Source organism: Pseudorca crassidens, chromosome 2 (assembly GCF_039906515.1).
Source record: "Pseudorca crassidens isolate mPseCra1 chromosome 2, mPseCra1.hap1, whole genome shotgun sequence".
Classification (NCBI taxonomy): Eukaryota; Metazoa; Chordata; class Mammalia; order Artiodactyla; family Delphinidae; genus Pseudorca; species Pseudorca crassidens.
Window position 1 is genome coordinate 138,008,641 of NC_090297.1, and position 25,057 is coordinate 138,033,697.

At 49.3% G+C, this 25,057-nt stretch overlaps 1 protein-coding gene across 7 annotated transcripts; it reads right to left on the minus strand.

The window, feature by feature from the left end:
• Positions 1-230: 230 nt before the first annotated feature.
• On the minus strand, positions 231-24,348 carry NCF2 (neutrophil cytosolic factor 2). Of its 7 annotated transcripts, none has more exons than XM_067728881.1 (16): positions 23,667-23,714; positions 23,265-23,342; positions 21,808-21,890; positions 19,206-19,314; positions 15,105-15,239; positions 14,146-14,253; positions 13,726-13,785; positions 12,255-12,298; positions 10,597-10,738; positions 10,330-10,398; positions 9,252-9,327; positions 7,468-7,493; positions 6,676-6,827; positions 6,436-6,547; positions 3,290-3,467; positions 231-718 (listed from the first exon to the last, which is right to left on the minus strand). In XM_067728881.1, exons 2-16 carry the CDS (start codon positions 23,298-23,300, stop codon positions 606-608), a joined length of 1,443 nt encoding a protein of 480 aa, XP_067584982.1. In that variant the 5' UTR covers positions 23,301-23,342; positions 23,667-23,714; the 3' UTR covers positions 231-605. The 7 variants fall into 7 exon arrangements, with proteins under 7 accessions (XP_067584982.1, XP_067584980.1, XP_067584981.1 ...); XM_067728879.1 differs by having other exon boundaries at positions 23,265-23,525; positions 23,630-23,687; XM_067728880.1 differs by having other exon boundaries at positions 23,630-23,685.
• Between the last annotated feature and the right edge of the window lie 709 nt (positions 24,349-25,057).

The window sequence follows — 25,057 nt, forward strand, 5'->3', positions numbered from 1 at the left end:
TACTTTAATTTTCTGTGGAATTAAAAGCTGTATTTCAGGGGCACATAACTCAGTCTAGGTTCTGTGTAAGCAACAAGACCGTTAACCCCCCAAAATGTTAATTTTGTGTGTGTGTGCGCGCGCCTTCTGAATGACCTGTAAAGTAACCTGAGGCCCTAGGAGTCTGTGATAGGAATGGTGCAGGAATGGGGGTAATTACACTTAGGTCTTGGGCCTGCACTCTGGGTATCTTGTTTTTGTAAGTTTTTTATTGAGGCATCACACACACAGAGAGGTGTACCAATAGTAAATATACAACTCGGTGAATTTTCACGAACTGAACATACCTGGGTAGCCAGCACTCAGAGCAAGAAACAGATTATCAGCACCCTGGAAGACCCCCTCATGCCCTTCCAGACTCTTCCAACCACCACCCCCTCGCCACCTCCAAGGTAATCATCATCTTAAGTGCCACATCACTGTCTAATAGGTTAAATTTTAACAGGGAAAAGTAGATGAATTAATACTTCCAAACAGCGATGTCTGTACAGTGTACTGCAGAGGCGTGCTAAATCTTGCAAATGACGGTACCTCCTTTTCTTCAACTTTGCAGGTTGTGAAACATCCTAGACTCCTCTAGGAGTGCTTTCCAAGTCTGTAGTTGTACGTTCTTCAACAAAAACTTTGGGGAAAATGCCAACTTTCCCTTTGCACTCCCCCTCCAGCCATTCTTCATTCACTGATAAAAGGAAAAGTATACTTCAATTTCTAAAATGAGTATAGGAGAATTACCTCATCTGAATATTGCACACATCTTTTGTCAGTCCTTCACCCCCCAGTTGGGCTAACAGGGAAAAGTCTGCTTTGGAAAGTGATTGGAGGTAAGAGCAAACATAGGACTTAGCCATTTCATTATTGGTTTCTGTCTTAGACATGATAATGGAGGAATAAAATGCAAAGGAATGAATTAGACTTTTCAAAATGTTACCAAAGAAATAAAGTGAAAGAAATTGAATAATGAATCTTTAGATACGATTTTTTTTTTAACAAAGAGTTTTAGCTTTGTTGGGAATCTTTGTTTTCATTACAGGAAAGGGACATGCAATTGGTTAAATATATTAATAATGTTCACTGGTGAATGATCAAAGAGTTGAGAGTTGGAGCTAGTGATGGGTTCAGTCCATGTTTGTAAAATACAAGAATTTTCATAGCACCTATTTTGAGACTAATAAAGTGCAGGCACAGACTTCATAACTCAGTTGTAGATAATATCCCCGTTTTACTAAGGAAAAGGAGACCCAGAGAGATTAATAGTTTGTTCAGGGTCATTCTGCCAATAAATACCAGACACCTTAGGTATGTATGACCTACTCCAAAGCCCATCTACCAGACCATAGAACCAGTTCAGAAGTTCATCTTTGGATGTAAGACATCTGTATCAGATGTTACAGCAGCACTGGTGCTTGGATCCTGTCCCCAGAAACTCTTGCTTTAATTAGTGTGGAGTGTGGTCGGGCATCAGAGTTTTTTCTAAAGTTCACTCAAGGTGATTCTAATTGCAAACTGTTGTCTTGATTCTTCCTCCTATAATGTGAGTCACGGAGCAGCATTTGTTTGTCGTGGATCCTGGGAGCATACTAGAAATGCCCAAATCTCAGGTCCTACCCCAAACCTGAGTCGGAATACATTTTAACAAGCTCCCTAGGTGATTCACATTTTAAATTTGAGAAACTTTTGGAATGAAACTCTCTCATAACTGTTGAATACAGTTGAACTCGCCCCTCAGCCCCACACAATGTTTATGCTGAATCTGTTTTCTCTTGAATACAGTTGAACTCGCCCCTCAGCCCCACACAATGTTTATGCTGAATCTGTTTTCTCTGTAAGTGTTATTATATCAAAATATTACATGGATACTTTCTGAATTAGACCAACTTAGACTTTTATACATATCCCAGTAAAGGAGTACACCACCTTCTCTGCATACCTACCCAGAAGGTTTTTCAGAGCATTCACTTGTCTTTTTCTTATCCCCAACCCTGAAAAAAAACCTCTGGACAATTTAGCTGATTGGTTGATACTGACACTTTAAAAATGGTGTGGGGAGTTAAATCCAACTCTTACAACTGAGTTTCCATTCTCCCTTTCAGAAGATAGGCACTGATTGTGCATCCTGTTTCTGTTTTTCATTACTCATATTTTGAGTTAGTTGCCACAGTCGTGTACACTCACTCTTTACCCCATTAACTTTAAAATCTCCTGCTCTCGTTTCTTAACCTGTTAGATTTTCTGTTATAATCGATAATAGTGTTCGGTTTTCACCACTTTGCATTACTAATGCACAAGATTTCAGCCATGTGAATGAAGCTTTTGATGTGACTCTTGGCTTGTTACCAGGTAGAGAAATAAGACTGTGTCAAACCATGAGTTAGAGCGGTGCTCCTCTGTATGGTCAGTAGACCAGCATCACCTAGAAGCTTGTTAAAAATGCAAATTAGGGCTTCCCTGGTGGCGCAGTGGTTGAGAGTCCGCCTGCCGAAGCAGGGGACACGGGTTCATGCCCCGGTCCGGGAAGATCCCAGATGCCGCGGAGCGGCTGGGCCCGTGAGCCATGGCCGCTGAGCCTGCGCGTCCGGAGCCTGTGCTCCGCAACGGGAGAGGCCACAACAGTGAGAGGCCCGTGTACCACAAAAAAAAAAAAGCAAATTAGTGAGCCCCACCCCAGACCCGAATCAGAATCTCTGGAGCTGGGCCAAGGAATTTTATTTCACAAACTGCAAAGGATGCATGAGCATACTTAAGTTTGAGAAGAACTAAATTAGAACCCTCCACTTATTTCAGTGTTTAATGTGTTTGATTTGTAACATCCAGGAAAGTTGCCAGAGAGAGCAATTCTGAATAATTGCTTCTTAAGGCAAAATTTATCCCCTTCTTCCTTCATCTTCGAAAAGTATATCAATTCAAAGAACTGTAGTTTGCAGAAGATCAGTATCATGTGGTTTGGTGCAAAGGCAACATGATTCTAACCACCTTCCAATTCATTAGTTCTGGTATGAGAATCCATGGCTTCCAAAACAATCTTTAATAATCAAAATGTGATTTAAGTCTGCCATTTGTTGCTTCCCTGCCCAGGAGAGAGCATCAGATGGAAAGGTCAGTGCTCAGTTTTGCTCCCTCTGGCTGAAAGCTAGGCAGGATATTGAAAACATCGGCTAAAGTTTGTAGCTTATTGATGTTTTCTTCTCTCTGCTCTTGAATTTATTCCTGCTAACATGTGAATTAGTTACTCTAATCCAGGAGTAGCACTTACCCATTGATAACACCAGGATTACATCCCCTTCCAGAAACTCCAGGTCTTCTGGCTGGGTAGCCTCGTAGCTGAAGAGTGCTACCACTTGGCTCCCTTCCTTAAGCTGAGCTTCTGTTGTCTGGTTATTAGCATCAGATTTTTTGGTTTCTTCAGTTTCATCTGGAAAGCCCTGGTCACCCTGAAATAATAAAAGGCCTGTTAGTTTTCCTAACTTCCTGCAGCGAACATTGCACATCACCAAAGTCAGCATCAGTCAGCAAAATGTCAGTGTAGCACCTGGGTTATAAACTCAGAAAGGCCAGTCTGTGGTCAGTACCTAGCATAGACCTGGCATGTACTTTATGAACACCGGATGGTTGGATAAATGAAACCAAAAGGTATGCAGGACTGTAGATAGTCTTAAAATCTTACTGAAACCTTACAGTAATCCTGAAAAAAGGTAGAATAGGTACTAGTGTTACTTCTTTTCAGATGGAGAAACAGAGGTTGAGTCACAAGTAAGTGACAGGACCTAAAGTCAGACCTGGGTTTCTAACTCCCAAATCCAACACCCTTTCCCCAGTACCCACGACACTGGGCACCTTGTTACAGAAATGCAAATTTTCTGCGCCATCCCAAATCTATTAATCAGAAACTCCCAGCAGGAGTTAACAATTGTTACAGAAATTAACAATGATCTCAAACATTAAAAAAAAAAAAACCCTTTTCAGTGAAGTAGTTCACATTTAGAGCAGAACTCCTAAGCAGAATCCTTTAAAGACAGAACTGAAGGGATTAGTCCAAAAACAGACAACTGGAAAACCTAGAGTGACCTTTCAAACTTTCAAGGGACCCCTTGCACTGGCATGCACCCTCAGGGCCCTGGGCCTTTCCTCTCAGCCAGAGGCACCAGGACGTCTCAGCTCCAATGTCTCTACTTCCTGAAGGCAATTTTCTGAACTGTTAGATAACCACAAGGTTTACTTTGTGGGGTTTACTACAGGGCCTTCCTCCAGGCCCGTCCTCTTTAATTCTTCCCCTCCCGTTCATTTTTTTTCTTTCCATGGAACATTTGCCTTTGAGTGAGAACCTACCAAAGAGACCCTTCCCTAACTGAGCAGAAGTCCCTGCCCAGCTGTAGGGATGCGGGTTTGGTGGAGGGACTCTGCCTTCCACTGTGGGCCCAAGGCCTGCATGGTCTGGAATAGCTTTCCCACTTTGGTCATTTCCATGGCCTCAAAATCTACTTGCACGTGAAAACTAGTAACTGACCAAGGATTCACTTAGGAACTATTTAATTTTATACCCCCTAGACTGATACAACTGCAGATGCCACAGTCGACAAATGCTGAAGCAGGAAACACAGGTGAGTAGAGGGAGAACTGAAATGTCACTGGGACCCTACTCGACAACAGCTTTGGACAGTGGAGACTGCAGACTCACGGACTCTGGTCAGGACACCCCAGCCTCCAGACTGTGGATGGGAAGCTGAGTACTCAGAGGAAGCCCACCGGCCAGCCTAGCTGAGCTCCCTGTCTTGCTCATATGCCCCTTGAATCATCAATCCAAAGCAAGCCCTCTCTATTTTCTCCCTGCTCATAGCATCATCCTAGCACAGCAGTGTACAAGGCCTTCCCTGATCTGGCCCTGTGGCCTTTGCAACCTTGTCTCCAGCCGCTGTCCCGGTTGCATCCAGTGGCACTGAGCCCCCTTCTCCCATTATGGTGATTCTTGTGGTCTTCCCAAAGTTCTCTCCATCTATGTAACACATCCATCCTAACGTCCTCCACCTTGCTAATTTCTATGTACCTTTTTCAGGATAAGCTTCAAGACAAATTTCAGCATCATTTTCTCTAGGAAGGCTACTGACTTGTCCCACTTCCCTCCAGCCTCTTTGGGTGAGATACCCTCCTGAGTGCTTATATAACACGGTAAGGCATTCATGCATCTCCATCAGTTTACTTAACACATGCTTTGTAGTCATCTGTTTGCCCTTGTCTTCCCCCCAAGAAGGGCCTGTGTCTTAACTAGTTTTTATATCTCTAGTGCCTATCTAAGAGAGCAGTAAGAGCCCTGCAAATGTTGGTTGAAGAATTAATGTCACTTGACAAAGGCTGGAAACAACCCAAAAGTACACCAACAGGTGAATGAATAAGCAACTTGTGGTATCCATACAGTGAAATACCATTTAGCGTTCAAAAGGAATGGACTACTAAAACAAAAGAATATATCAGTGTATACTGTATGATCCACTAGTGTGAAATCACATAAAAGGCAAACAAAGTATGTTGACAGAAAGCAGATGGTTGGTTTCCAAGGACCATTGTTGGGGGAGATAATTAACATCTACAACGAAAAGAAATGACAACTTTTCCTTGAGAGACTAAGGGACAAAGTCCAAGAGTAATAACTTGTAGCTACTACTTTTAGCCTCAAACTTTGCTCCTGACTCCCTTTATTCTTACTGGAAAGTCAGTTAACTCTTTTCTAGACCTCAGGTCCTATAGATAACCTGCCCTTTTACTGTTAGCATCGCGAGGTGTTCAAGAGTACGACAGGCAGGCTCTGTGTAATCTCGGTCAGGTTCACCTCCCTTTGCCTTGTTACCTAAATTACAAAATAGGATAACAATACCTGCCTCATAGAGTTATGGGGATTATGAGAATTATACACAGACTGCATGGTACCTGGCACATGGGAAGTTCTCAATAGATGCTTTGCTGTTAGTAGGAGGTTTTTATCCAAGGCATCTCTTTGTGAAATAAATGCTCACTACTTTCTTTCACTCCCAAGTGTTCTAACCGGTGGAAACTTAAGGTGAAGAATGGCTGTGAGCTCAGCCTCAAGCTATGACTTCATTCCAACCTTGCTTGATAGTGATGGGTCTAAACATTGAAACAATTAGGTGTGGCAGCAGATGGAAGGGACTAGAAGCTTTCTTTGGGCACCTGGGCCTGCTCTTCTCTTGTGGGAAACCCTCTCTTGGCTGCAACCCAGGTGAGGATGCAATGGAACGGAGGCAGAGCTGAGGCTTGTCACCCACCGTATCCCTAACCCCAAGCCTAGTGACAGGCACACAGAAGGTGCCGGGTAAATGCTGAACTGCTGTTGAGGAAGCGGCCCATTAGAAACATGGCCTTAGATGCCCTTGAGCTCACCGCACTCACCACTGTGTTCTCACACCACACAGTCAGGCAGTAGTTTTTCACTTGGGCCCAGGCATCCTTCATGCTGTCTTCTGAAAGGAGCACCAGCTCACTGCTGTCCCGAGGCCGATAGCTGGGTAGAGATAATGAGGAAGAATCAAGTCAGAGAGCATCAGTGCAGAGCCATCCTCCACTGCCATCCACCAGGCCAGCAGCAGGCTCCCCAGCTGTCCCCCTAACTGCCCCCTGCGTGGAGCTCACCTCAGCTTCGTATGTTCCGGTAGGAGCTCCAGCTTCTTAGCCACCATGTCGCGGACCTGGCTGTAGGGGAGCCCGGGCTGAGTTTCCAAGACCACTGTGTACTTGTAGTGCACCTTGAGTGTGTAGGACATGGGGACGCTGAGCTTGACTTCCTGTGGGGAGAGCAAGCAAAGGGAACTCATGAGTGTCTGAGGCTTCCTCTGAGAAACATGCCGGATCACAGGGAGCACCCCGTGACAGGGAGAGGCCAAGAAGTACCTGGTTTCACAGTAACACGAGAGGGCCTTCAGAGCTCTGTCCTCCAGCCCAACTCTCACTTGGATAAGAATTCCTGCTGGGTTATATCTGGCCCACCAGCCATGGGCCAGTAGGCAGTGTGTGCATGGAGGAGGGAGGGACTGTCGAGGGTGTCCCTGTATGTGTGGTAGCATCTGGTCTACCCTTCCTTTGGGTCAATTTCTGTAATCCAGGGAGACACACCCGTGGACATGCTTAAGTGGGCAGCCCAAGCTCTTCCTTCCTCTACCACTTAAAATAGTACAAGGAAAAAAAAAAAAATAACCTGCTGGGTTATATCTGGCCCACCAGCCATGGGCCAGTAGGCAGTGTGTGCATGGAGGAGGGAGGGACTGTCGAGGGTGTCCCTGTATGTGTGGTAGCATCTGGTCTACCCTTCCTTTGGGTCTCTTTCTGTAATCCAGGGAGACACACCCGTGGACATGCTTAAGTGGGCAGCCCAAGCTCTTCCTTCCTCTACCACTTAAAATAGTACAAGGAAAAAAAAAAAGTTACCTTGGGCTCTTTTTTTTCATTCTGACCTAAATGAAGAAGGTAAGGAATAAAACAAAAGACAATGATGAATGAACACTCTTGGCCAGCCCCTGCCATATACAAGAGGAAACCTCTTAGAACAGGGCACCCAACTTCCTGTCCTTTAACCTCTGGGATGATTACTAATCATAATAAACTGCAGGGTAAATCACTGGGGTGATGTGAAGGGCGAAGCCATGAACACACAGATGAACCAAGTCTCTGATTTAGGGAGGATATAGGTAATTATCAAAGGACCATCACATTCTCACCAACCCATGGGGTTAGGGAGGGATTCCCCAAAGTCAGTTAACAGCAGTGCTGCTGGTGTAGTGGTATCATTCAAGACTCCCAAAGGTCAGTTAAAGCAGTGGGCTCCGTAGAAATGAAAATCAGAGAGTGTAAGATGAGCCAGGGGCCACTAGAAGAAATATTAGAACCACTTATTTTCATTTTGTCCCTTATTTTTGTGTATGTTTTCTAATGTGCAAAATATATTAATATAGAAGTATGTATATAATTTATATAAGAGAAGATAAAGATATTCTAAAGATATTCACCATGGTGGGGAGGGGTGCATGATCAAAAACGATCACTGATCTAAAACCCAGCTGATCACTGGAATCACTTGGGAAGTTTTTTCTAGAAATACAGGTTCCTAAGCCTGATTCCAGTCCTAAAACACCAGAATCAAAGGCCTAGGAATCCAAATTCTTAAAATCTTCCTAGGTTAATATGTTTGCTGGACCCCTAGACAGAAAATACCAAAAATAAAAAGCTATCAAGGACATTTTGAGGAGCAGTAGGAGAAATTTGAATATGAAATATACAATTTATATTATATAATTAAGATATAATATTAACATTATCCTAGATATAACAATTATATTGTGCTTATGCAGAAGAATGTCCTTGTTCTTAGGAGACAGACGCTGAAGTGTAGGGTGAAGTATCATGAGTCTGTAACCTACTTTCAAGTGGCTCAGCCACTAGAAAAACATTTTATACTAGAGAGAGGAGCAGGGCAAGTATATGGTCCAAAATGTTAACAATTACTGAATTTAGGTGAAAGGTATTCTGGTGTTTATTGTACTATACTTTCAACTTTTCTGTAGGCTTGATATTTTCAAAATAAAAATAGGGGCGGGGAGCATCCCAAGTGATTCTAATGACCAGGTGGGCATGACAATCACCGACCTAGGATCTGGACATGCCACCTATTCAGTGCACCGCTGCCAAGCACTTACTCAGAATCGGCTTAATCTGTACCAGTGACAAAAAGCCCCTGACTTCCCAGGGCAGCCGTCTCCACACATCAGGAGAGTCTGCCTTTCACACTTGCCCCGTGGTTCTTTGTCCAGCCCTCAGGGCTCTGCAGAGCAGTTTCTTTTCCAGACAGAGTTCCTCAGACATTTGAAAAGAGCCACTGCATCCGCCTTTTAAGTAAACATGTGAAGCAATTACTTGAAACTTTCCTCCTGGGCTGAGGTCTCCGTACTTGATGAGCGAGCTGGGATACTCAGTGCCCCTAGAAAGCAGCTACGTGTGCCCAAGCCCCACGAGTGTTCTGGAGCAGGCAGGGAGGAAGGCCATCGATTTCCTATGTTTGGGGTCGGTGAGTGGTGAGTGGTACAGGAGGGAGGGGCCTCTGGGGCCGTGCGGTCCTAAACTGAGTGGCCTGCTGGGAGGACAAGAAACCACATTTCCCTGGAAGGCTGGGAGAGCAGCTACACCCAACCCTGGGATGTTGCTCCAGAGACACAAACCTGGTGACAACTGGGGTCTCCCAGGAGCCCTGGAACTGGGAGGACCTGGGATATCAGCCTCCTGCGAGGTTTCCTCCTGGAGGGAACAGGAAGAGAGGGTGAGAACCTTCATTCAGACACAGTTCTTAGGCAGGGGTAGGAGTTGGGGGCAGGGCAGACCCTGCAGACCCCCATGGAAAGGAGCCAGATGCAAACGACTTCCTAAAAGCTGGGGGTGGTGGTAACATTCAGGGGAGACTAAGGAAAGTGTTGGTTAAATGGGACGCAAGGTTGACCTGGTGAAAACCAATCGCAATAGAAATGAGGATCCTAGCCCCCAGGTAAAAGGCCCTTGCTGCCTAATCACCCCGTTGAGCCACCCTGGAAACCCACTGGAGGTGGGGTAGGACCCCGAGTCTTGTCTTAGCTCACCCTCTCACTCCACATCTTGCCCCTTCAAAGGAAACATTCCACTTCCCATTTGCATGGCAATTAGAACTTGTCATCTGGACATAGTGACTCTGGCCAGGGAGGGCCAAGCCCACAGAGGACAACTGGTTGCATAGTCTAGAGAGAGACAGGGTCCACTGCCATCAGACATCTGCATGGATGCAGCAAAGACCACTCCTCAGGCCTGGCAGAAGGGCAGGTCACTGAGATGGGGGCTGAGGGTGCGGTGGCAGCAGCATCAGAAGCAGTGGCTGGCAAGGCCTGTGCTCATTCAGTGTTTTAAAGCAGATTTCTAAATTTGCATGGATTTCACCAGCCAACGCATTGACTATTCTTCCAGGTGAAGAGGACATTCTGGGAAGACCTGACATTCATAGGCTACAGCTTTGGTCAAGTCACCCCTGACCGGGAGGAATCACAGAGCTGGGGGGCCCCGGTAGGTCCTGCCAATGCCTCTACTCAGCACATCTGGGTTTTTTCCTTCATCCCCAGGTTCCGCTCTGGGCAGCTGGTACTTATGCAAGGTGGGCTCGGGACTAGTGTGTCTTCAGCGCCTCTTCCGCGCTGCTCTTCTCTCCTCCATGGTCTGTCGGTGGGGGGCTTGGGGGGGAAGTGGGGGGGGACAGGTCAGACCTTGGCACTACAGTACCTGGGGCTTCTGCTGAGAATGGATCCGCAGTTCAGCTGGTTCAAGGTAGTTGCAGGGAACAAGCCCCTTCTGCAGTGCAGCACCACGGAGCCAGAAAGTGGGAAATAGAGATGCGCTCATCAGTGGTCACAGCACAGAACAGCCCAGAGACATGGGGAGGGGTGGGTGGACAGTTGAAAGAGGGTAGCAGGTACTGCTCCTCAAAAAGCTCTTCCATGTGCTGCCAGGATCCCGTGCCCCCAAGCCCGCCCCTGGTCCTCTGAATACCTGCCCGTTGAACATGACCGTAGCCCAGTTATCACTGCTCTTCTTCAAGACAAAGACGATGTTCCCTGGCATGACCTGGAGCTCCTCTGGTGTCTCAGGCACAAACCCAAACAGCACACGGTGGGCTTCTCCTTCCAGAGCCCTGCAGGGGGAGGCAGGGGGGAGAAGAAGAGGGGATAGACACAAGATACAAGATCCCAACCACTGTCTAGCCTGGACCGTATCCCATCCCCTGGCGCTATGGACCAGCAACTATGGCCATGGAGCCGGCTCACTCCAGGCACCTTCTAACTCCACTTCTAACTGCCCAGGTGACCCTGAGCAGGGAGGTTGCCTGCCTGAGGTCCCAAGAGGACTCGGTAGGAAACTGCACGTGAACGTGCTCCGTAACCATACGTGCAAGTGGCACAAAAGAAATATAACAACACTCATAACGAGGCCTTGCCATCCCTGCCCTCCCTTCCCTTCTGAGGAGGAAGTTGCCTGGGTATGCTTAGCCAGTGCCGAAGCCTGGGTAGAGCCCAATCAGAGGAGGGGCACAAGGTGAAGGTGGGGGAGAGCCCGCTGGGTGAGGAAGATGAGTTGGGGAGGGGGGAAGAGCAATCACCTAGAGCCAGCATGGGGGTGGGTCAGGCACATGGCGGGGGAGAGATGAGCCCCCCACCAGGCGGGGGGAGAGATGAGCCGGGAGGCTTGGGGGAGAGTGTAAAGAGCTTTGAGGTTGGCCTAGCTGTGCCTTGTACAATGTCGTTTCCCCTTTACCGTTTCCTCAAGGCCTGCTTTGCTCTTGGGGCGTCCCATTTGTGCCACTTCGGAGCGTGTGACTGAGGCAGGCCCATGTTCCCTCCACTCGCTCTGGCTTTGCTGGTTCTCCCTCCCTCCCACTCTGCTCCTGCCTTTCCCTCCAGCCCCTCCTTTTGTTTCCAAACACCGGATTCATGTATATAGGGGATACTGCCCCCACCAGCACATGGAGAGTTGAGGAATCCAGCCCCCTGACTTTTGTAGTTGCTTTGGTACTTTTTTCAGCTTTTGTGACACCCTTCCCTATCGGGCGCGGGAGCTAGGCTTGTTTCCTCACTTAGAGATAACTCTTAAGAAAGCTGTAGGTTATGTCATTCTTGGCTTCTCATCTTACAGAAACATGACTTCTTTTTCTTGAGTCCTTCCTCTTCCTTCTTCAGAAAACGGGTGCCAATAGGGAGTGAAAAACGCCCACACAGGAAAGGACGTGCCGTTCCAGCTTCTGGAATCACTCTGCTCGCCTGATTCCAGAAGCCAGGCCTCCCCTCCTCCAAGGTGGCTGCGGCCTGCAGAGAGCTCTCCACCCTGAGGTCGGCGTGCGGCCCCCAGCGGCGACCTTCCACAGACACTGCTGCACTTCAGCAACAAGCCCTCACTCTCTGGGCACACCTTGACCTGGGGACACGGGGCCACCACGCAGCTGTGGCCAGACCCCCATGTCGACCCCACCACAGCCAGGGCTCCGTCCCCTGCCTCACTCCCTTCTAGCCCTGAAAGCAGGAGGAGCGGGCATGCTGGGCTAAACTGCACAGGATTTGGCCCCCGACCCCAGCTTCACCTTCTTCAGCCCTTTGTTGCCATCAGTTCAGGCTTGGAGTTTGGATAGTCTGCATTTTGGCCCAAATCTAACTTACCTGAAGATCTCTGGGGTCTTGGGCCTGGGCGGAGGCTCAGCTGCCTATTGAACATTCAGGAGAAATGAAGAAGGGCAGGACAGTAAGTGAAGGAGGGGGAGAGAGAACAGACGGTTAAGGGTAATTTAAGCCTCCTTCCAGACCAGAATATCAAAGACTGCATTTCTGGCTCAGTCAGAACACTGTCTAGGGAGAGGACACTGTGCCCTGACTAAACACGGGAAAATAACGCCTCCCACCAGCTCCCAGGGCCCAGGTTTCAGCAGCACAGCACTTCATCTTGAGCCACACCTGGTCTCTGGAGTTCAGCGATCACAGAGCAACACAGTGTCATGAGGGTGCTTTTGCCTTTGAGCTCCATCCCCTTCCTGGAACAGTTTCCCAAAGCGCTGCTCTATAGTTATTGTCTGCTCTGTCACATGACACTCGTGGGTATTTAAAAATGAACCCAAGGGCCACTGAGCAGGCAAGACTCCCCTTTTGAGGTGTGTTCCCTGTTCTACACTGAGTAGCACGGAGCCCAGTTATCCGGGCTTCTTCCCCTCTGGGAGTCCCCTGGCTGCCCTGAAGCCCAAGGGAATCCCGCAAGGCTCTCTTCAACTTTATGGTGAAGCAAGAGGTCAAAGAATTGTGGCTCTCTTGCTCTCCTCCTTTGCTCATCTTACCCTCCAGTGCCCCGGTGTCGGTCAGCGGTCATCTCTCTGACCCCGGAGGCTGTCAGCGCTGCTCTCAGGGTGACCAGGTATGTGTACACTGGACCGTGGTTGCCACGCTCAGAAACGCCTCCCTCTGCTAGTGTGGACTGACACTCCTGTCCATCACGGTTCTTTTGCAGCAGAGCTAGAATTTTCCTTAGCCGGCCCTACCCTCTTCCCTTCATAAGGGAGCTCTGCCTTCACATTTCTAGACCCACTGTCACCTAATCCATCTGGATCTGTGTCTCTGAGCCCAGCTTGAGCAGAAAGATGGTTCACCCTGGGCCCCCTACCTGTGTTCCCGAGGAAATCTTCTGCACGCTGGCAGACAGATGCAGCCACAAGAGCCACGGCCTCAGGCCCCGGGCCCCATGGGAGTCCCCTACCAGCCCCTGTGTCCTGTGTCTGAGAAGAGGCATTGTGAAAAAGCCTTCCCTAGCTGTGTTTCAATTTCCTGAGAGAACGGTCAAGACTTCGGGAGAGACGATACACACCAGAGCTCTCTTAGAACTTAGAGAAGTGAACCCTGGCATTTGGGGAGAAGCAGGAGTGTTGGTTCCTGAGGACTTGAGATTAAGCCTAAAACTGCCTCATTCCCCCACCAGTCATGGGACCCGTGACAGAGAATGGTCATGCAGACACCCTCAGTGGCACTGAGAGCTCAGCTGAAGGAGCCCTTAAAACGAGGCAGCTCAGCACAAATATTCTCCCCAGTTGGCTGTTTCACAGAGAGCTCTGGAGACCTCGACCCATGGAGAAGGACAGGACCACCTCACCTGTGGCTGCAGAGGGGCAAACCCCGAGAAACTGTCTTGATCCACCACAGATGCCACGACCTGAAATGGAGAAAGGAAGGTGTGAGGGCTCGGTCAGCACTGCTTCCCCATCCTTCTGTGGTTTTCCCCAAGATTCCCTCCTTTCTCACACCCTGGATCTGTTCTCGCGGGTACTTGGTTCCAGAAGTGGAGGGCAAACGGGAGAGGCCACAGCAGTGAGAGGCCCGCGTAGCGCAAAAAAAAAAAGAACAGAAGTGGAGGGCGGCTAAAGATGGGCTTGCTGACCCTCTGGGTTAGAAGTTGCTGCTCTCCCAGGGCAGAGCCACAAGGCAGGTGCCCTTTTCCCAAGAGTCCCTCTCCCCTTGCTCCACAGGGCCCATGCCGGAGGGATCTCAGGGGACGCTGAGTGACCTCACTTACCGTGGCCTTGCCTAGGTAATCCTTCTTGACCAGTTGAGCCACTTGCCTTTCATTTGGCTGAAACAGCCTGCCCACAGGGATCACTACTGGCTCATACAGCTTCTGTTTCTAAAACACAGAGAACATGGTCTTTTATTACCTGTGAAATGGGGCTAAGGGTGCTCGTCCTGCGTCCCTCAATGAATGGATGCATGGATCCGTTGAGATAACCTCACTAGAGCACTTCTTCTCAATGTGCAGGGCCAGACTTGTTATTATTTCAGGGTGTCTAAGGTAGGACCATTTGGGTTCACAATCGCCTTACACCGAGAGGCCATGAGGCCATCTGTGGGTGTTGCTTGCCCAGCACGCTCTTCTCCTAGGGGAGCTGCCCCTTTCCCACTCTGTGTGGCTCAGGCAGGGCTGGCACTCACGGCCCGGGAGGCACCACAACCACAAAGGTGGCCCTTGACCCAAGCAAGGCCCACGACAGTGCTCTCTTGGGACTGGTGTCTGCAGACGTGGATAGGCATGTACAGACTGACTTGAGCCCCCTCGTTCCTGGTATTTAAAAATCTTATTTAAAACCAGCTTCATCCCCAGCTGTGCTCCAACTATGGACACGTTTCACCATTCGTTCACATAATCAATGCATTTTTGTTGAGAGCGGTCATGCACCTGGCACAGAGCCAGGTGACGAGGACCCAGGGATGAGCAAGCGGGCACAGCCTCTGCCCTTGTGTGCCGGCCCCAGCCCCCAGCCTCTCCCCCTCCCTGGCTGCCACCAGGCGCCCCTCAGAGGGGCATGAGGAGGGCTCTGCTGTCCCATACCACATGGAAACATGCCCCAAGATCAGTGTTACCCAGAGTTTAGAGGAGCTAAAAGCACCACGATTACGACGTCCCGATCCGCACGTGCACTAAAAACAAACACAAACCCAAGCAAGTCCTCCTGCCACCTGCTTCCCCAGCGCACTCACCCAAACGCTTTCCATGGCTTTGTCGATTTTGGAATGTCTCGGCTCAGACTTCATGCTCGCAGCCAATGCTAAGTGTTCCTCAGCCTTTTTCCATTCCTCCTTCTTGGCGTACATGAAAGCAATGTTATATAACACCTAGAAAAGCACAGGCCGCAACATAAAACTTGAGGCTGCTCGGAATCTAGGGACCACGCAGGGGAGAGCTTGCACGTGTGTTCCCGGAATATTGCCTGGTGACATTTCTCCCTTTCCCAGCTCTCCTGGGAATATCCAAAATACCATCAATCTTGCTCCTGAGTTATATCTAGCACAAGGACGGTGTACAGAAAACATCATGTAATGCACAAATCCAACATCGTGTGCGTTCTTTCAACAGCCAGGCAGGTCAGCAGGGGACTAGAATTATTGTGTGGTTTTGGTATTGAGAACGGTGATGTGGTCAACGCCCCTTGAAGAGTTGGGAATAAAATACAGGTCTGGGGCCTCCCAGACCAGCTTCTGCCACTGAGCCAGGGCTCAAAAACTGGACAGGTGTGGGATGGAGAGAGAGAGAGGGTTCCAGATGCATCATTCGGCATCAGCACCAAGAGAACCCTGTGCAGAACACAGGAGTAACAAGACTGTGACGTTGTCATATGGGCAGGAGGAAACTCTATGGGCAAAAGTCCACTGGAGGTGGAAGGAGGCTCGATACAAACCCAGGGCAGCACTATACCTGGGGTGGGAGAAGATCAAGATGGCAGCTAACAAGTAGGGTTGACTTTACTTCTTTTTAACGACAGTGCAGCAAGTTCTTAGGGCTCCTTGCAGCATGTATGGAGCACGACTAAACAGCCAGGAGATGCTATAAGCTTTTCCCAGGTGAAAGTGATGGGAGTCACAGCCTGATGCCCCGGGGTGTGGTGTGGGCAGTTCTCCAGGGCCTCAGAGAGGAGGTAGAACTGGTCAACCGAGGCCCGGCTGGAGAAGGGGATTGTTGGCCTTCCAAGCTGTTAACACGTGGAGGCAGTGCAGTGGAGGTACCCCAGGGCTGTTTGCTAGCATGTGGCCTCGGCTTCATTATAAAATGGTGATAGTAATGTTTCCTGCCCCCAGATTTTTGTCAGAAATAAATAATTCACATAAAGCACTGAGTTCAATTGCTTGGCACACACGAGGTGCTGAATTCATTGCTCTCATTACTATTATCTGGGGAACTATCTTGGGACTTGCCCGGAGGCTGAGCAAAGAGGTCTCGCCTGCCTTCTCGGGGAGAGTCCACATGGTTTGGGGGAAGAGCACAGGGCCGAGTCTGCAGACTGATGCCATCTGGGGTTTCTGTGTGTTTGCAGTCAGAAGGCTAAATCTACGAAGAACTTGGGGCTCCTGGAAATCAGTGCTGCCTGTCCTTGTCATTGTCTTTATCATCATCATCACCATCATCAACGATACCATTTACTGACCGCCCCTTTGGGCCAGGCACTTTATCTGCATTACCTCTAACCCCACAACCACCATACAAGGTAGGGGCCTCACTTCCGTGCTTCCATAGTCCTTCCCTAGCCCTTCTCTTGCCCTAACCTTATCACCTCGCATTACACGTGACCATGAGCTTCTGCAGCTGACACTGTCTTGTAGACTCCTGGACCTCCACTGCCTGACACCAGCAGGCATTATAAATGTATGCAAAAACGAGTGAATTTATTAGCAAATGTGTATGAGGTAAGTACTCAGCCTTTCTTTACAGCTGATGAGGAACCTGAGGCTAGTAAATGACACATGACTTCCCTAGGTTTATACAACTAGTAAGTGTTGGGCAGGGATCTGATCCCTGTCTCTCAGATCCCAAGATGGCTCCCGTGATTCTCACCCTCCCACATCCAAGGGAGCTGACAGGTGTAGCCAATAGAATATTATGGGAATGAGGGAGGTGTGACATTTGAAGCTAAGTTATAAAAGACACTGAGGCTCCACATGACTTTCTCTTGGTTCATTACTTCCTCGGGGGGAAGTCCATGTCATGACAGGACTCAGGCCACCTTATGGAGAAGTTCATGTGGCAAAGAACTGAGGCCTCCTGACAACCAGTGACACTAACTTGCCAGGCACCTTAGAAGTAGATCCTCCGGCCCCAGCCAAGCTTTCAGATGACAGCAGCCTTGCCAACATCCTGACTGCAACCTCACGAGAGCCACTGAGCCAGCACCACCCAGCCAAGCTTGGGTTCCTGACCCCAGAAACTGTGAGAGAATCAACAGTATTGTTTTAAGCCACTCTGCTGTAGAGCAATTTGGTAATCAGCAGCAGATCATTAATACACTTCTCTATACCAGCCTGCCACCCACACTGTGATTTGGTCCAGGGCCTCATCCAGATAAAAAGAACAGTTTATCAAGGCAAGTATGGATGGCGGGCATGGTTGGTTTTTCCATAGAGTTAGTGGCTGGTGCCGAACGATGGACACAGGGACCAAGCCCAGACACAGAGATCTAGGCTCCCTTCCTGGGCTATTTCTGAGCAGCAATGAGCTGTTGCCCTCCGCATACATGCTTGGCCAGCCCAGCCCAACACTGACCATGTGTGCAGGAAGAAAGGAGAGCTCGAAGCCATTTAAAACTTCCTGTTTGGTTCTCAGCCACCTGCTCTTAAGACCTTTTCTAGCAACAGGTTTTTATGACTCCATGACCGGAAAAGCCCCAGACTCTTTTCAAAAAGGATGGTGTGATTTCTCAGAACCCTGGTGGGAAGGAAGCGGTGGCTTTATAAGTAGGGAAGTGACTGGAGTGTCCCATGTGGTATACGGGACCCTGAAAAGTCCAGCCTCACTTACAGAGAAGCCCATACAGCCAGTATTTCCTGCCCCCTGGTCATTTCAACTCCAATTAGAGGAGAAATGTTCCTCCCATGGAATTCTGCTTTGATAGTACCATTCTAGGATTCTTTCTCTAGCGGTTCTGTGTAAGTGATTCTCAATCAGGGGTAATTGGCAATACCTAGAGACATTTTAGGTTGTCACCCTGCGGGTGGGGTGCTATAGGCATCTAGTGGGTAGAGGACAGGGATGCTGGTCAACACCCTACGATGCACAGGCCAGTCCCCACAATAAAGAATGAGCTGGTCCAACGTATCAAAAGGACCACAGTTGAGAGACGGTACTCTAGAAGCCGGCCAAATGCCAGCCAATTCCCACCAAAAAGCCTCATTTCCCTAGTGTGGGAGAACTGAAGTCAGTTGCTATCCTGTCACAGGGCTGGGGGGAGACATGTGTCCCCAGGGGCCCAGGCAGCTGTGGACTCTATTATTAGCCTGGAGTGACCCTGGGGACACTTGGCTTCTCCTGTCTGAGAAACTAAAACAAGGGGACATTTTTTCACCAATTCTTCTAAATAAAGATCTATGATATTTGCATGAATTTTCGTTTTAAAGCTACTGGTATATATTTGGGGTTTAGAACGGGAGTGCAGAGGGTGGGTTGGAAAAAGTACAGGAACCTACGAAGTCACAGCCAGACATGCCTCTCCGTCTTGGTCATACAGAACATAAGTTATCCTTCTATGGAGACCTTTCCTAACTGTGTGCTCTGAGCTGTTCTTTGACCAGGAGGGGACAGCTTGGTGCTAAATTGTCCTCACTCTCTCTTTGGGTATATACCAAGTACATGAGGCCAGACCACGCATCGCAAAGAGTGTAACTTGGGAACTGCGCAGGGTTACGGCAGGTTCTGTATGGCAAGTGAACCCGTGATTTTGGATTTGTCAGTATGATGCTGAGAAAATTGTCTGTTCACCTGAATTATACAAATTATTGTGACAACTTTCACAGGCCAACATACTCGTGTGCAGCCAAGCCTCCCTTCCGAGAACCCAGCAAACTCATTTCTACATGGTCCTTTGAGCCTCACGTTATTCAAATCCATGCACTCAGGTAACCGAGGACTCCATGAGGAGCCCGAAGCAATTGATCTGAGTCTTTTCTTAAGGGAAAAATCTGAGTCCTAAGGCAGGGGCGGCGAAATGCCTTTTCCAGGCTCCCGGATGTGTCAACAGATCGACGTGCATCTCAGCTGTCAGCTGCCCCTCAGCCAGCAGCCACCCCTGCCCAGGCTGGGCCCTTCCTTCTTACCTCACAGGCAAACAGCTTGAACGGTAGCCCCAGGATCTTGTAGTCGATCAGCTGGTTCCCTCGAAGCTGAGTCAGGGCCTCCTTAAGGTCTTTAAGGGCGGAATCATATCTGCAGGAAAGAAACCAGTTGAAGGTACGGAGGCATAAAGAATAAAACGTGTGTCTGCTGCTCTTTGCACGTCCGTCTCACTAGGACAAGAAGCCTGTCTAATCTCTTTTGACCTTCTCTAGTTTTTCGCCAATCCCGAGCCCCAGCATCCCACAGAACCCAGTGTGAACGGCACCCCCTGGGGTTGTGCATGCCAGTAACCCTGCCAGCCTCCCAGTTTCAGGCAGCCACAGGTATTTTTGTCTCTGTTGACTACACACACCTCCCACCTTTCTGACAACCAGCCTGTCACTTCCCAAGAGAGCCTCAGTCTCCCCTGAGAGCTTTAAGCAGAGCAGCACCTGCTGGCCTCCACGTCCCCACGGGGCTGATCAGACCATGGCCTGTGCCTTGCTTCCTACCAGGAGGCCAGGCCAGCCTGACGCAGCTCCAAGGGGCCCCTCCTCACAGCCACTGGCATCACCCTCCTGCCCAGAGCTTTCTCTTTCAGCTTCTCCTGAGTCCAGCTTAGCTACTGGTGTTGTGGCCTTTGTAGTCTCCTGTCCCCGCCTTCCTCCTCCACACGCTTTGGCAAAAAGGAAACAGAAAGCATCACTTAAGCCAGACAGCATTTCTATCACTTCTGGCTCTGCCCTTCTGCTTTGTTGGGTTGGCGTTGTGCTGACTGGCTCAAGGTGAATCAGGGCGGCTGTCATTGGATTCGTGGTGGAGAATAGGGCCGACCATATCAACAGTGCCCATGGGTGGGACTTCCCTGGTGGTCCAGTGGTTAAGACTCCGGGCTCCCAATGCAGGGGACACGGGTTCGATCCCTGGTTAGGATTCCACATGCCACACAGTGCGGCCAAAAAAACACCCCAAACAAACAAACAACCCAAAAACCACTTAAAAAAATAGCGCCCATGGGGGTGTGGGCAGGACCTGGACCAGTCCTGCTTGGCCTGCCCCTGACCTCCACAGATGCCCTGGTGGGAGGGAGCCATTGCCAGACAGCAGGGGTTAGAAGTAGCAAACATCAAGCTTTCCCCATCCCCACGCCAGCCCCTGTCCTGGCAGGAACAAATGTGGCTGTCTGGTGGCTCCCAGCAGACAACTGAACCAAAAGCCCCCCGGCCACTGTCTGACCCAGAGCTGCCACGTGTGGCTTCTCTTGAAGGCAAGCCTGGGATCTGGACACAGGCTGGCGGGGACCCTCGACAGGTGGTGTGGGGTAATGAAGGCACCCTAGGACAGGGGCCGAGAGACTGCGGCCAGCCCCGCCGCTAACTGGGAGACCCTGGCAAATTGTTCCCTGGCCTCAGCTTCCACGTTGATATTATAGGGGAAAAAAAAAAAAAAAGCAGGCAGGTCATTCCTTAAGAAGAATTTCAAGTCATTTACACATCCTTTTAGGCATTCCCTTGAAGGGGGGCGAGGTAAGCATCTCTGTTCTTTCCGACTCACTGAGCCAAGAAGCAGGCAGGTGGAAAGGCAGGTGTCCTGTTTCACATTCCACTGCCTGTTTGTAAGAGCACGGAAGGTCCTCTCGGAGGGCACGCGTGAGTTCTGTCACCACTAACCTGCGGGTGTACCTGCCTCTCTGGCGAGCGGGCTCAGCAGCTGAGTTTCAGCTGTGAAATAACAACGCCTGTGTCTCCCTGGGGTTGAATGAGCCCAACAAAATCCTCCTCATAATTCTGCCCATCAGGATGGTTAAAGATCTGGGCCCAGGAGGAGGGAGAAAGAAAGAACTGACATTATTCAAAAGGCTTGCTTTGTGTTTAAAACGGGGTGGGAGTCCCCCTGCTAGATGTCTGTTTTTGCGGTATGCGGGCCTCTCAGTGCTGTGGCCTCTCCCGTTGCGGAGCACAGGCTCCGGACGCGCAGGCTCAGCGGCCATGGCTCACGGGCCCAGCCGCTCCGCGGCATGTGGGTTCTTCCTGGACCCGGGCACGAACCCGCGTCCCCTGCATCGGCAGGCGGACTCTCAACCACTGCGCCACCAGGGAAGCCCTTAATATATTCTTGTACATATAATGTTGCTTATACTCTCACTTTGGTGGCTGAATTATATCTCATTGAATGGATTAAACCGGGTGTTTGAAAACACATTCTGCAGGAACGAAGGAAGGTTTTGATGTGGTTTCATGACAGTCGTCATTGTGTGACGCTCAATACCTCATAGTAGTAGACCACCATGGATGCTCCCCTGATGGACAAGGTATCACCACCTGGGCTATGACCCATCAGGAACACTGGTGGGGTGCCACACCTAGCCTGTGGTAGTTATGTAGGCTCATCGTGGGCCATAACTGGGCAGCAGGCCTGCTTTCCCTCCCCGGAGAGGGCTTCTGCCTCTTGCTGACTGATTGCATAACTTCCCAGAGAAGGTCCAGTCATGCTTCCCAACAGAGGCTGGGGAGATACTGCTCAAACACCAGGTCTGGCATCACCAAGACCCCCTCGGGGTTTCTCTGTGCATTTCTCCAGCTTGTGCAACACTGGACCACTTACTTCTCCATCTGGTAGTAGAGCATCCCTCGTTGGAAGTAGGCCACTGCCAAGTGCTTGTCTCGGTTAATGCTTTCGGTGAAGGCCTGTGGGGAGAACAGCCAGGCAGTGAGGAGGTGTGAGATGAGCCAGAGGGTGAGCCAGGAAAGGTCACGAGAATGGTTCGTGTCTTGAAGGTGACCGGAGGCTGAGTGGTCAGAATGCCCTGTGTTGTCACTTCCTGGTGGCGTAGCATGAGGCAGTTTACCTAATCTCCTTGAACCTTAGTTTTCTCCTCTGTAAAATGGGGATATTCATATCTGCCTTTCAAGATTACTGACAGGATTAAAATAATAAAAGTAATCAAATTTGAAAATAACCTAATGAAAATGTTATATACAGCATAATATTTATTTTATAAATGTATTACAGAAATATTATGAAATTAAGGTAATTATCAGTACGTGTGTTCTTATGGCCATTTTGTTCACTGTTTTGAAATATTATACAATTTAAATAATAACAAATAAGAAGGCATAGAAAATGCCAGGAGTGAGGACTCAAGTATGAAACCAAAGAAAGAATGAGATGCCAGAGCAGAAGAAAGCAAAGAGAAACCTAGAGCAGGGAGACGAAGGGTAGACGGCGGAGTGGGCGGGCCGAGAGGTGAGCTGGGCTGCACAGCCTCGCCCAGGAGCCCCGAGAGGCCGGAGGCAACAGCCCCCGCTGGCAGAGCTGCACCCAGACCAGCTGCCGAGCTTGGCCAACCTCTTCTCCTGACAGTGCATCTGCGGTGCCGTTGGCTCAGCCCCTGGGGAGGCTCCGGAGAGGAGGTGGAGGCCCTCTCCCTCCAGCCAGATGCAGGGCCCTTCTGCACTCCTGTCTGCCCACTCTGGAGCTGGAGGCAGGCTTGGCAGTCTCTGCAGGTGTTCCAAGCGGCCTCTCTCTCCCTCTTTGTCAGGGTGAGAATGGCTGTGGTAGCAACTAGCCCTTTCAAGGGGCCGGCAAGTCCACACCACCTTGCAAAGACTTGCAGTAAAAGGTAAAAATAAGGACTAACATTTACACAGTGGTGTGAAGTTACACAGCACTTTACTAGTTGGTGCCTCCTATATGGGAATAGAATCTAAAACAGAGTGGATATACGTATATGAATAACGGATTCACTTTGCTGTACAGCAGACACTAACCCAACATTGTAAATCCACTATACCCCAATAAAATTAATTTAAAAAAATAGTTGGTGCCTCACTCAATCTTCATGATGTTTAACCTCTCCAGAAGCTGAGAGCCAGAAGTCTACTTGACTTCCTCAAGACCAAAGGTCCAGAGAGAGGCAGAGCTGGGGTTTGATCCTAGATTTTCTGCTTCCAAACGCCATATTGTTTCCAGCTTACCATGCCCAATCTGAAAAAGTGACTGTTGAGAATGCTCAGCCCCATACTAGGGAGGATGAGAGAAAAAATAGTTGAGAAAGTTACCATGACACCCCACAACTTGTCCTCGGCAGACATCATTAATCAATCACCGTCTGCTTTCCTTCCACCGGCCTCAGAATCCTTAAAAGAATGCACCACATAATTGATCAGAATTGTCACTTGAGATGAAACCGATTTTTCTTAAGCACCTTCTCTTGATCTCTTGGGCAGGCAAAGCTCACACACAGGAACGTCTGGGAAAGCCAAAAGCAGTGCTTTAAAATCAGGTGTGAAGCAGTGAGATGGAAATTCTGCGGCTAGCAGCTGATAGAAAAAACAAAGTAGGGAGGCTTTCAAAAAGGTGTTAAAGAAAGTTTCCAGAATGATTTGAATGTAATAGATGGAGAATAAAGGAGAGCATAACCCACAGCTAAGGGTTCCCAGCCGGTTGCTTGTTAGAACCACCTGGGGAGCTTTTCAAAACTGTGGCTGCGCAGGCTCCTCCCCAGGCCAATTGAATCGGGATCTCTGGGGGTGGGCTGGGCCTGCGCAGCTTTTGTGCTTCCGAAGCTCCTGAGAGGTTTCTAAAGAGAAGCCGAGCTGAGAACCGCTAATGACCAAGGCCCGGGGGAGGCCACGGGCACAGGCATCTCCACTCACCTTCTCCGCCTCGGGCATGCTTCCCAGGATCGTGTGCAAGCAGCCGATGTTGAAGCAAATCCTGGAGTGTGGGTCCTGGACAGCGGTGAAGGCGTCCAGGGCTCCCTTCCAGTCCTTCTTGTCGGCTGCTAGCACCCCTTCATTCCAGAGGCTGATGGTCTCGGCCAGGGACATGGTCAGGTGCAAACCGGGAGGCAGTGAGCTGGTGTCTCCCCTGGCAGGGCTGCCCTGGCCCTCACTTTCTCGGCCTGGAGCTCAGAATGGGGCACAGCCTCCCTTGAGACACCTTAGTGTTGCAAAGGCGGCAGGAAATGTCCCCACCTTTCGGCAACTGACGCATAAGCCTACCGCGAAAGAAAAGGAAAGAGAAGGAGAGAGAGGGCAAGCGGGGCCGAGGGTGGAGGAGAGAGGAAGTGCATCAGAGACTGCCCGTGATGCAGCAGTTCCCCAAAATGTTTCTGCTCTGTCCCCTGGCCCTTCCTCTCTGTCTTCCTTCCCCATCTGTGGGCGGCAGCTTCTGGCCAGCTCCCTGTCAAATGAGGGTGTTGGATGACAAAATAGCCCTTTTCTCACACCCTCATAGACCGTCTTGATATATTTGGTTTTTTTATCTTGAGCTAAAATTGGCAATCAAATTTCTGAGCAGGACGGTCTTGGGTGTCTATCTGGGACTGAGATACCTTTGTGAACACTTAAGAAGCTCAGAGGGAACCAGTCTCCTGCAAATGGCAAAATTAGGAGCCAGATATGACAGTGAATTGTGACTTCTCCCATCCTTCTGTGAAAACTGAAGAGACAAGGGGTCTCATTGGTGACTAATGTGTTACTAAGTCCCCCAAAACACAGATTTACGATTCTTTCCCTTGCTGCCCTGGAAAAGTAAAAGTCAGTAAAATAATTGGGAGTAGAGGGTATAACCAGTTTGATTTACTAAAATCCTGACTTCTTGTTAATTGCTCTCCACCAGAGTAGCATTAAGGTAAAATGCAATTTTGAGGGTCAAATACTTAGATGCCAACTCTTGTTCTGTAGTTACTGAAAGCACCTGCCAGTTATCATCAAACTTCCCCTATGAGCCTGAAAATAAAACTTAAAAATGTCCATTCTATAAAGCTTGTAGGATCGAAGATGGGAGAATTGAGAAGACGTGCATGCACCTTTGCACAGACCACACCCTGTGTTTGGAAGGCCTTCCC

Coding starts and splice junctions, on each gene's coding strand:
- NCF2 (XM_067728877.1), bottom strand. CDS start 24,035: ATGTCCCTGGCCGAGACCATCAGCCTCTGGAATGAAGGGGTGCTAGCA. Junction 14,254..15,104: donor AAGCCATGGAAAGCGTTTGG/GTGAGTGCGCTG, acceptor TCTGTGTTTTAG/AAACAGAAGCTGTATGAGCC. Junction 3,468..6,435: donor TGTGGTGTGAGAACACAGTG/GTGAGTGCGGTG, acceptor TTATTATTTCAG/GGTGACCAGGGCTTTCCAGA.